This window comes from Emydura macquarii, unplaced genomic scaffold, assembly GCF_026122565.2.
Source record: "Emydura macquarii macquarii isolate MOO-44397 ecotype Brisbane River unplaced genomic scaffold, CSIRO-AGI_Emac_v2 contig_1477, whole genome shotgun sequence".
NCBI lineage: Eukaryota > Metazoa > Chordata > Testudines > Chelidae > Emydura > Emydura macquarii.
Window position 1 is genome coordinate 26,250,956 of NW_027131614.1, and position 12,592 is coordinate 26,263,547.

General features: G+C 38.5%; 1 protein-coding gene across 1 annotated transcript in view; it reads left to right on the top strand.

The window, feature by feature from the left end:
* The window catches only part of CCDC178 (coiled-coil domain containing 178), a 320,921-nt gene that overhangs the window by 78,830 nt on the left and 229,499 nt on the right, over positions 1–12,592 (top strand). The window contains exons 9-11 of the mRNA XM_067553881.1: positions 2,957–3,052; positions 3,155–3,291; positions 7,908–8,091. Coding sequence (XP_067409982.1) covers positions 2,957–3,052; positions 3,155–3,291; positions 7,908–8,091 — 417 coding nt within the window. The remainder of the gene's footprint in view (positions 1–2,956; positions 3,053–3,154; positions 3,292–7,907; positions 8,092–12,592) is intronic.

Genomic DNA, 12,592 nt, shown 5'->3' on the forward strand with positions numbered 1-12,592 from the left:
CCATAATAATAATGTTCAGTATGTCATGAGCATTCCAAAAACATCTTATATGTCATACTTTGCATCAGACAATACACAGTTACACTGTAAGGGTGAAGATGAATGATACACAAATCACACCATAAGGGTGTACATGGGGTACAGCATGTCACATGTGTACAGTAATATAACTTTGTTTATGAAGAGTAATAGTACAGCACCTTACAGTACTTCAGGTGACAGCTGCATATTCCCACCTGGCACCGCTGACCTTTGCAAACCTTCTGGAAAGAAGTGCATGCTCAGTGGAGCTGCATGAGTGCCTCTTGAATCAGTGAACTCTGGGAACTGAGGTTAAAGGTATTGTGACTGTTTCTCTGTACCTGGAGTGATTTCTGTTTTACCTTAAAATTCCCCATATTTTTCTTATTTTCTGCTTTTTGTATTTTATTTAGCATTTTTTTGGGAGCTCTGCATGCACACTTTATTTTAATATCTAAATTGAATGGCCTAACACCGATTAGTTGTGGCCAATCCAGCTTCCAAGAAGCTGGATAATAAGCACAGATTTCATGTGCTCTTTCATGTTCACTGACGCAGACTCACACATCCACTGTTTATTCTTCTTGGGGGAATTCTATTTCCCATATCACTGCTTGATGTGTAGAGTCTTCAACCTTTGGGCCTACAGTGATGTGCAATGGAGGCACCAACCTTCCTCAGCAAGGAGGCCTTATTAGTCTGGTCTTTGAATATACATTTCGATCCACTGTCTATGGCTATGAAAGGCAGATGTCCTTTTATTTCAGAGCCAGGGAAATCAGAAATGTGCACTGAAGAAATCTGTGTAGGGTTAGGTTCCTTGCCTGTAGTTCCTAAGTCTGTGACTGGAACTGAGGCCTCTTTGCCATAAAATACATCAGTTCTAAGATGTGAATTTAGCTGTGCTGACACCTCACTGGTGCTGGGGCTAGCAATAGCTTCTAAAAGTCCTATTGGTGTTGTTCCTTTGTCCATAAGGAGGGCTTCCCACATGCTGGAGAAACCTAGTGCAAAACTAATCCTTACTGAAGTATCGGTGACAGACACTTTTTTGACATAGAAAAGCCTTGTGTATTGGAAAAAGCTTGTGCAGGAACTTCTTCAGTTCAGTGCCAGGATCCTTCCTGGCTCCAAAGAAACAGCATGAAGATGTTGATGTGGGTTATCTTCAGCGTTGTTTCCAAAATCTTAAGTGGGTCCTCACTTTGACAACACATTAGTACTGTTCTCAGCTGTTCTCATGCACAAGGATAAGAAAAAGGACTGTAGAGGGATCTTCAGTGCAGGAGATCTTGCCAGGAACCAGAAGAGGAAACATTATTATGACTAATGGAGCATATGGCTAAAGTTCTTCTGAGAGGCAATGTGACTGTGCACTGTCCCTTAGAAGGAGCAATGACTAAAAAACAGAGTTGAGTCCATAGCATTAAAAAAAATTGCTTTTAAAAAAAAAGTTTTATATCAAAGTGTTCTGAAGTTCAACAGTTAGCCACAAAAACAACTACTTGAGAAGCTCACAAAAAGAGGACTAATTAAGTAAGCAGAAATGAAAAACAGTATAAAACATTTCCAAAAGTTATAATGGATGTTATTTTTGTCCACCAATATAAACATATTTGGTGATCAGACCTGCCTTTTTTCTTACTGTCCCAGTAAATTTTAAAAGATTGTAAAATTTGCCTTTATAAATGCCAGTCATTTATTGATTTCATCATACAGATTAAAGAGAGAGAGAGAGGAGGGAAGGTATTTATACTCAGCTGATATGCAGGGGAGAGAGGTGGTTACTACCTCCAGAGACCATGAGATCTCCTTTCGTGACCAGAACATGGGATTTTTGGTAGAGGGTGGCCAGTGCCAGGTGCTTCAGAGGAAATGAGCAGAACAGGTGACCCATGCCCTGACAACCAGGGCACACTGCTGACTCATATCCAGCTTTTTATCCACCGTTACCCCCAGGTCCTTTTCTGCAGCTGCTGCCCAGCAGAGGAGAGAGGTGGTTACTACCTCCAGAGACCATGAGATCTCCTTTCGTCAGGTGGCCAGTGCCAGGTGCTTCAGAGGAAATGAACAGAACAGGTGACCCATGCCCTGTCGCCCATTCCCAGCTTCTGGCAAATATTGGCTAGGGACACTTCAGAGCATGGTTTTCCATCCCTGCCCATCCTGGATAATAGCCATTGATAGACCTGTCCTCCATGAACTTATCTAGGTTTTTTTTAACCCTGTTATAGTCTTGGCCTTCACAACATCCTCTGGCAAAGAATTCCACAGGTTGGCTTGCGTTTTGTGTGTGTAAAGAAATACTTCCTTTTGTTTGTTTTAAACCTGCTGCCTATTATTTTTATTTGGTGACCCCTAGTTCTTGTGTTAGGAGAAGGAGTAAATAACACTTCCTTATTTACTTTCTCCACACCAGCCATGATTTTACAGATCTCTGTCATATCCCCCCTTAGTAGTCTCTTTTCCAAGCTGAAAAGTCCAAGTCTTATGAGGAGAGATTAATATGGAAGCTGTTCCATACCTCTAGTCATTTGTGTTGCCCTTTTCTGTACCGTTTCCAATTCCAATATATCTTTTTTGAGATGGGGTGACCAGATCTGCATGCAGTATTGAAGATGTGGTGTACCATGGATTTATAAAGAGGCAATATAATATTTTCTTTCTTATTATCTATCCCTTTCCTAATGATTCCTAGCATTCTGTTAGCTTTTTTGACATAACCCCAGTGGATAACGATGCCCAAAAGAATCTGTTCTTGCATGCATGAATTATATGTGCCCCAAGAATAAAATAAATGTGTATAACACATCTCAAGGAACTGCAGCTACTGTAGAGTAAATAACTGTTCTTTTTCCATTTTTTGTATTTAATTTTTGTGTAGTTATCTTGTTGCAAATAATATTTTTTATTAACTTTTACATATGTTTTCCAGGTACACGATTTGAACAATAAAACATCAGCTCAAGAAAATGAGAACAAAAGTTTATTAGATGCTTGTTCTGATGTAATTAAAGCGATTGAAGATTTAGTAAGTTTTTTTAATGTTTTCATGGATTATAAGTGAAAGTCTTTGTACATTCTTTTATCTTTAAATGATTTTCAAAACTTACTCTGTCCTAATGCTTCTTAGAAATCTAGCTGGGAATTTGAACAATTGAATATGAAACAAACACTCCTCAATACCCTTCAAGCACTGGATGAATTGGAATGTGAAAATAAAGAGCTTGAGAGAGAAAATGAAGAATATTTACAAAAATCCAGAGAGAGGTAATTCAAACTCTATTAGATTCTTGCAATATAAACAGAAAAACCAAAGATCTGGAGGAAAATAAGAAGCAGCATTTTAGATGGGCATTGGTCAATTGTTTCCATTTTAAATCTTTCTGAATTTAACATTTCAGTAATTTTAAATCACAGCAGGCTGAAATCTAGTACTTAAATTGTTGTTCTGTAACCCTACTCCCATGCCCCCATCTTCCCAAACAAAAAAAAAAGCAGTCATACATACGGGTTCTGTAGTTTGGCAATTTGCAAAACAAAAACTATAAATTTTCTTATATTATCTCTAGATTAGAAGTACGTTCATTCGCAGTTATGCTTTAAAACTTTCTTCTGTGAATATACACCATTTTGAAACTTTATTCTTGCATAATGTTATAATAATAGATTCTAGATACTGAAAAGATACATTGTCATCTTCCTTTTCACTGCCTATGCATGTTTTCTACTGTGTGACAGGACAGTACTCTTATTTTTCATAGTTTCTTAGTGATTTCAAATAAATATACTTTAATGCTAATGCTAATGTATTTATAAAAATAAAATGTATTTTTAAGACTATTAAAGCATTTTAGCATTATTGATCATGCTGCAGATTTGCAAAGTATTACTCTCACGTTGCATTAATAATTTTTTTATGGGCTGCTAAAATATCATTAGTTTTCTTTTCTCCATTATCAGACCATCATGGAAAGGTGTGATTTTTGTAGATTTTGTGACTGAGCTGATATATTTTCATGACAAATTCAAAAGGCTGTCTCAAGTCATACCTTATTGATGCACAATAAGCCTTCTTTACATTAAATATTTAATTTTTAAATGTTTAATTTAAATGGTGTAAATTGAAGGGTGAGGGGAAACTGGTGCAAATTATTGGCTTTGAAGCCTACAGTTGGGTCTTTGATCAAACCTGATGTTTGAAGTCTGAGTGATCCCTCCTTTTCCTCCAACGGGGTGGAGCTTAGCAGCAAAATTTAGACCCAGGTTTTTAAAGGTATTCAGGTATTGTGCTCAGCATTGCAACACCTAACTGATTTAGGAGCCTATATATTTATATATAATTGACAAAAGGGATTTAGGCACTCAGAATCCAAAAGGATTTAGGCTCCTAAATGCCTAAAAAATAGTGAAAATTTTACTTAGGCTTCTCAATCAGCTAGGCATTGCAGCGCTGAGTGCAGCAATGCCTAAATAGCTTTAAAAATCTGAGCTTTAGTGTATAAGTCAGTTGTCAGGGGAACTTGTAAGCAGATGAACAGGAGCGGCAAACAAGTTTCAGAGGGAGTGTGAGAGGATTTCTTTCTCAGTATAGTTCTACAATCAATACTGTGATGGCCAGTTATGGAACAGTGATTGTGACTTGTAGTAGATATGTCATGTTCTTTCCTGCTGGAAACCAGAAGGGATTTCCTCTGTATTAAATGTGAGCAGGTGGCTTTTCTGGAAGAAAAGATTAATGGTCTGGAAGGACAAGTACAGACACTATGGAGCATCAGAGAGGCTGAGGAATTGTTAGACAATCAGGTTTAGAAAACATCACCCCCAAAGATTTAAGAAAATAAGGAACTGGCCACCAAGGAACCTGAGAGAGTGTCTCCTAAACCTAAAGAGGAGTCTTGGCAGTTTGTAACCACCAGAAGCAAGAGGACAAGGTGCTTTTCTACACTGTTGGAGGTAAAACAGGATGGGAAGACTGTGACCACCACACAGGAGAGAACAAAGAGGAATTCCGTACAGCTAGAAGTATCCAATCGTTATCATGTTCTCAGTGTAGAAACTGCAGAAGATATATCTGAAGTTCCAGTTTGTTGAACTGAAGAGAGAACTGTATGGAGCATATCTGTGGATGGCCGTTCAGCCCAACCTGCAAGGCAATCAAGCATGCCCACAAAGAGATCTTCAGCTGCCCAAGGAAGACAGACAGTCTTTACTGTGGATTTTATATAAAAAAAAGAATGAAGAAAGAACATTCTACAAGGAGCAGGCAGATAATAGGATAGTGTGCTTATCTTCCTGGAGCCAGGGTATGGGACATCACTCTAAGATTGGAGAGTCTTCTGAGGATGATGGGTAAGGATATACTGGTGATGGTGCATATTGGTACTAATGACTTCAGGGAGCTTGAAAGGATGTTGAAGAAGAAAAATGTCTACAATATCTTCTCAGAAATTCTTCCTGACCTGTGAGCAAAGGAAGACAAAAAGCAGAAGTTTCTGGAAGTGAACCACTAGCTAGGTAAGTGGCCTAAGGCTGAGTTTTGTGGAACATTGGTCCACCTTCTGTGGGGAGAAAGAGCTGTACAGTTTGGTTCCCTTTATGAGACAGAGAATATCCAATCTTCTAAAGGGTAGAGGCTGGCGAGACTAGTCAGGAGGACATCAAAGTAAAAACAAAAGGAGAAAGTGAAAAGAGAACAAATGAGTAGTCATTTAATACAAAATCAAGATGTTGAATGATGAAATTACAGCGGCCGGATTCTTAAAAGACACATGGTTTTCCCTCAGTCAGGAAGCCTCTGTCTCCCTGGAACCTCAGTATAGTCCTAGCAGGTATAATTGGATCCTGTATGAGCCCCTGGCAACTTGTCCCCTGTTGCACTCATTCATGAAAACAGACTTTTTAGTGACATTGCATCATCCTGCACAATTGAGGAAATACAAGCACCTATGGGAGGCCTTCCTTCTAAGATATTTCATTAAGATAAGGTCACCCTTAGGGTCCCATCCTAAATTTTTGCCTACAGTGGCAATTTTCTCATGAACTAAATGATTCATTTGCCAGTGTTATTTCTTAAACTGCATTCTAGTCAAGGGGAGACTAGATTACATACTCGAGATATCCTCAGATTCTGATATTTTATATACATAGAGCCAAACCATCTAGAGTTTCTCTCAGGCTCTTTGTAGCATTTCAAGACAGGTTGAAGGGACAGGTTGTACCAACCCAGAGGCTATATACAAGGTTACATTAAGATTAAGATCTTTTATTAGTTGTCCAATTAAGGTACCACAGCACAGATAACACATTCCACTAGAACCGAGGCAGCTTTTGTGGCTTCCCTAAGAAACATACCCATCTCAGAAATATGCAGAACAGCTGCTTGGAGTTCAGGTCATGCTTTTCTGAGACGTTATTTCTTAGTAGAAGCATGAGATTTGATGTTTCTTTTGGCAAAGCTGTGCCATGATGTTTATTTAAGTAGAATCCAAGTATCTACCTTCTTTTCATTAGGTCACTGTTTTTGGCTCACCAAGAGTGCAGTGTATATGGATAAGCACTCAAAGAGAAAACAGTTACTTACCTTATAGGAACTGTGGTTCCTCGAGAAGTGTTGTCCACACATATTCCATGGTTTGCCCTCCTTTCCTGCTACTGTGGAGTCTGTATTGATGAAGGAACTGTGTGTGGTTGGGCTTGGTCCACCCTTTATGCCCTAGCTACAGGTCATGAGTACACTTTGGGCTACTGATCCAAAGATTTTGATCTAAAGTTTTGGGGTGCCAAGAGTGAAATATGAATGGACAACACATGAAGAACTACCTTTATTGTAAGGTATGTAACAATTTATTGGTTTTAGCTATAGTAAAGTCTGTATTTATAGAGCCTATTATTGAGAGAATCAGTCTTGCCTTTAATTCTACAAGAAGTATGGTCACTTTTCGGTTGAGTCAGAAATGTGTAGATTTAAACATGCAAAGCTACAGTATGTTCCTCTATAGGGTATATGTAGTATCTTTATTAGATGATACAGGTTTGACATTTTGGTTCAGGTGACACTGCCTTTGGTTGCTCAGTGGAAGGTTCCTCGGTAATCCCACTTTTCTTTTAAGAGACAGTTAGAAAGTGTTAAGTTATACCGATATAGACCATACTGCATTAGTCAAAGGAAAATAAAATTTTTAAGTGTCCATTCTATGTCTTTGAACTGATTGGTTCTGGTCTATGCCAGTGGGCGTGATTTAGTTTAACGAATAGTATTTCAGGTTCACTTATACTTAATTTGTTCCTCTTTAATGTTTTTTCTTGCACACTGTAAATAAGTGAGCTGTAATGGCTCTGTGTCAGCCAAGAATTGCTGAAGGAGGGAAAGCCACAGGGAGTTGGATCCATTAGCTGTATGACTGCTTTGTGCAAATGGAATGGTGCTAAGTAGCCTGAGTGTGGCTCAAGAACTGGTCCATTATCATGAGTAACCTGAATTAAGGTTTTCTGGGCAAACTTAACTGGCATTTTCTGACTTAAGTGCTTTATTATGTAACTTCCTTTTAATGTAGTTTTTTGCTTGAATATATTACAGATGTATACTTTATTCCTTTCTGGATATCTGTAGTATAAATATGTGACTTTCTGAACGCAACAGACTATCAGGGCATAAAAGATACAGTATATTTTGCAGCAAAATGAAAATATGTGTTTGGAAGATGTATCTGGTATATTCAGCATCAATTAAGTGGTTAATAAAATCCCAACTTTAGTTTGTAAGTAAGATTTTAAAATGTTTTAGTTTTGCTTATTCAAGAATGATTTTTTTCTTCTAATTCATCTACTTTTGCAAGCATGCATCTCTTGTAAGATAATTTCAAGGCTTTGTTTTATTTTAACAGTTCAAGAAGAAAAATAACATATCAATCAGAACTGCAGATTATGCGCAAAAACACCCGGAAAATTGAAGAGCAAATAAGAAAAGTGAATAAAGAGCTGTATAATATAGAAATGGCTTACGGTGAAGGAAAAATAAAACTGGAGGAATTAGAACAAAAAATTATTAGAGAAAAAATCCGTTACAAGGTTGTATATAATATTATTTTATTTAAATACAATTTTTAAAATGTGTAAAAATTGGATAGAAAAGAATGCTATTTGTGACTGATTACTAATTTAATTGATTTCTTCAGATGTGGCCTTATTATAAGCAGAGTTGGCTGCAATGCCCATAGTTAATAGTTAAACTAGCCTATAGTTTGATTAATGCTTTTCATTCAAGACCACTTTTTTAAGTTGCTTATAACTTCACACACTTTGTATGGGCTGAAATGTTCCATGCCAGGCAGCTGCCTCAGTCTGGAGTTTTTTGCGAAGTTTCAACAAAACTGGATCATCTATTATCGGGAATGAGTTTAAGGAAAAATTCCATTATTTTGCCAAGGTTAAAATCATACAATGTTTTATTGAGAAATTCTAGAACCTCCATATTTGGAATAGGGATTTGACATTTGGCAAGGAGGTTGCTCTGGCCTTTTGCTGTTCCCGTGAAAATCCACCCACATTTGGCTGAATGACAAGTCACTGAAAATTGCCATTTGCACATTTTTATGGAGGCTGACAGTAAAAGTCTCCAAGCATGCTCCATCTCCATAGAGCTCCGTGCCAACGACAACAGGTATGCTCCACTTCTGCAGAACTCACTGTGCATACTCCAGGAAGGGGCAGAGTGGGGACTCTTGTGGCACCAGGCACAGAACTGAGAGCAGTGAGACTCTTGTTTTCAGTGCTCTGCTGGCATCTAGGCAGCATGAAGGAGATTGATGTAGCCTGACTGGAGTGCAGAGAGATGAAGAACAAAATTGTGGGGGGTGGGAGGAAACAAGTACAGACTGCCACAGGGTTACAAAGCTGGGCTGGGGACAGGACAGGATGGTGGGAGGAGAAGGGACTGGAACAGAAGGGGGAAAGGTGTAATAGGGGAAAGAACATGGTGGACAGGGACAGATGTATAAAAGGGCAGAAGAGGTCAGACTGGAGGGGACAGGAACAGAAGAGTCTAACCACTGGAGCACATTTCTGTCTGGAACCGAACTCAGGATTCCTGAGTTTCAGCGTTTATGCTGTCAACATATATTGTTGAAATATGCTGTCAAGGTTGTATCTAATCCCCCTTTAGTGACTGGTTCACACAGAGGATATCATAGGCCCATTCCTATGTCTACACTCTTCCTCAAGGTGATCTTCACACACATAGTTTCAAATACCATCTTTCTGCCAATGTCTCCCATATCTATGTCTCCATTTCTGAATTGTCTCTCTTTATTAAACCCTGCATTTCACTGTGACTTTGTAACCATCTCCTCCAGGATATTTTACTCTTCATTAAAATTTAACCTAGTTACAAGTGAATTCCTCATTTTTCATCCTAGCTTTTTCTGTCATCCCCCCCACTTTTCTGTCACTGTCAACAAACATTACTATCCTTCTGGTCACACAGGCCCACAACTAGGTGTCATGTTGACTCACCCCTTGCTCTTGCCATATATGTGCAAGCTGTCCCAAATTTTGCTGCTGCTTCTTCCATGTTTCTAAGATTCTCTTTTTTTCTCTATGATGTAGCTAAAACTCTTACTCTTGTTGTTGTTGTTGTTTTTATTTGTATATATGTGTACATACTAGATATTACATTTATTGCCAGACAGTTCCCAGAAACAGATAATGGCTTGTCTCAAGTGCAGTGACTGAAGTAACCATTAAGGATAAGTTTTCCATGTATTATAGCTATTCACCTGTGACTAGCGTAAGATGCAACAAGTACTTGTTCCATCTAATCTTTTTCTTTTTCCAGTTTATCATGTACAGAGATGTAATTATATTTCCTGAAGTAGGAAAATATCCACGTTCTTAAGAAAGGAGGGAAGATTCTTACATTTTATTGAGTCCTTAATAGTGCACGTACAGAATATTAAAGAACGCAGACGTACTGAGTTGTGAGGATGCACTTTGCTTGATATTTGTTCTGAAGAAACTCTTGACTAAATAGGCTTTTCTGCATTTACTGTTACTTCCTAAGGCATCCTATGACAATAAATTATTAGTATTCAGGCTGTTGTCAGATGAGTAATTAAATTAAACTTCTAAATTTAACAATATACTTAAACACATTAAAACCATATACAATACCTTGCTGAAGAAAAAGTAAATATGCTGGTTGTTAAATTGTCACAGGTAGATAGAGAACAAAGGGGGAGTTATTTAAAATTATCACAAAGCAAATATTCTCAAATATATAATAATACTCTAATTTCCAGCTGATTTAAAATGATAAAATAATAGATATCACTCTCCCTCCTTCCCATACTTTTATATTTCTAGGAAAGCTGTTAAAGTTTTATAAAACTTGCTTATTGTATTTAACATTAAATATTATCTTGGCAAAATCTGAATTACGTCATTTGAACCTTTGACTTGGTTGTCATTAATTACTAAACGAAGGTGTGTCCTTGAGAAAGAGTTAGAACTTGAATTTATCTCTATTTAGAAGTCTTAAGCACTGGTCTTGCAAAGACTTATCAATGTGTTTTACTTTGCGCTTTACTGTGAGTAGTTCTGTTGAACTCAATGAAATCAGTGCATAAAGTTAAACAAGTATGTAAGTCTTTTGCAGGACCAATGCCTTAGTAACTTATAAGAGTCAGTAGTTGAGACTATGAGGACCCCAAGAAAAAGAAAATAATATTGAGACTTTCAGGATTCCATTTCTATGAAAAGGAAATAAATAGTATTGCACATAGGTCCCTTAGTTAGTACATACTCTGGACTGTATTTAAAGTCTAGACTGCTCTCAGGAAGGAACAATAAAGAGTATGTGTATATATATATATATATATATATATATATATATGTTGTTATGTTTCCAGTTACCAGGCCATCGTATTCCATTATAACTGCGTGCTATGTGATGCCTTGAATTCTATTTTAGGATTCTTAACAGAGGAGCAAAAGAAGCCGGCTGAGATGCTGCTGACCAAGGGGTGAATAATAGTGAAGCACTCTCTGAGAGCAATATGCAATGCCTTGAATGCTAGCCTTTGAGCTTTGGCCATGGGTATAGCTTTAAGAAGATACTTATGAGTAAGATCATCTGACCTCACTCTTGAGTCACAAAATAACATCTGAAACCTTCCTTTCAAAGACTTTGACCTTTTACTGCCAAGACTGATGACACTTTGGAAAAGTTCAGAACCACTAAGGTTACTACTGAATCCTTGGGGCTCACTCAGTCTATGTCCTTTCCTGGAGGGTGAAAGTCATATCAGCATTCTACCTTAAAGGCCGAAGGGCTTCTCTGAAGAAACCATATAGCCTAAGAGACAATGCCACACAGTCTTCCTCAGTTAAACCAGTTTCCAGTGAAATATATTAATACAGAAGCAAAATTCCTCACTATTAGTCAGCCCAGCCTGCAAAATCTGCCTCCAAGTAGCAGGTTTGATGGGACAGTTGAGAACTGCACACCTTTGCCACTATCCTTTGGACCTTTATCTCTCCTCTTTTTACATTGCCTGATGCAGAGCTACCTGTGATTGATAGGTATTAGGCACCATCCAGGAAAATTATTCCATCCAATTCTGCACCAGACCACATCACTTTCCTCTCTCTCCTCCTTCCCTCTTCAGGGAACCATCTCATCAGAAATTCCTATTAGAGGAAGTCAATTCTCTCCTACAAAAGATAGCCATAAAGGAGGTTTCATAAGAACGCTAGAGAAGGGGGTTCTACTCTTGGGTCCTGATCCCCAAGAAGAATGGCAGTCTGAGACCCATCCTGGACTTCAGAAACCTCAACAAATTAATAGAAACTTTAAAGTTCAGGATGCTTACATTATGGTGATGTAATTTCTTCCTTTCCCCATGGTGATTGGTATATGGCTCTCAACTTAAAGAACGCTTATGTCCATGTGATATTCAAAACCACCCACAATAAGTACCTCAGATTCTGTGCAGAGACAAAACATTACCAGTTTTAAGTCCTTCCATTCAGCTTGTCCACAGCACTTACAGTCTTGGTGGTAGATGCAAGCCTCAGACTCGATGGGATATTCTTTTACATCGACCTGGATGACTTGCTCATTAAGGCCAGTTCTCTGGACCATCTGTCTTCTGTGATTCACTTCATGTGCAATCTCCTACAGTCTCTAGCATTGCTAATTAACTAGGAGAAATCTTCTCTAAGACCCATGTAGAATTACTTTTATCTGAATGGTTCTAGTCTGCTTTCAAGCCAAGTTGTTTCTCCCAGAGGAGATATTACAAAAGATTTGAAACTTTCTGATAACCCACTGTAGTGAGGGGGTATGGCCTCCCTCTGAGACTGTAAAGGAGGGACCACCATCCACCCGCAGTGGGCGGAGCTGGGAAGGCCACACCCCCATGCCGGAAGCATAAGGGTGGGACCGGAATAGAAAGTATAAAGGGTGGGCCCTCTGGCTCAGTTGGGGGAAAGCTGCCAGAGGAGAAGGACATCTCTCCCCCACTGTTGCTGCCCACACCTGACCATTGCAGCACCAAGGACTCAGAGGAGC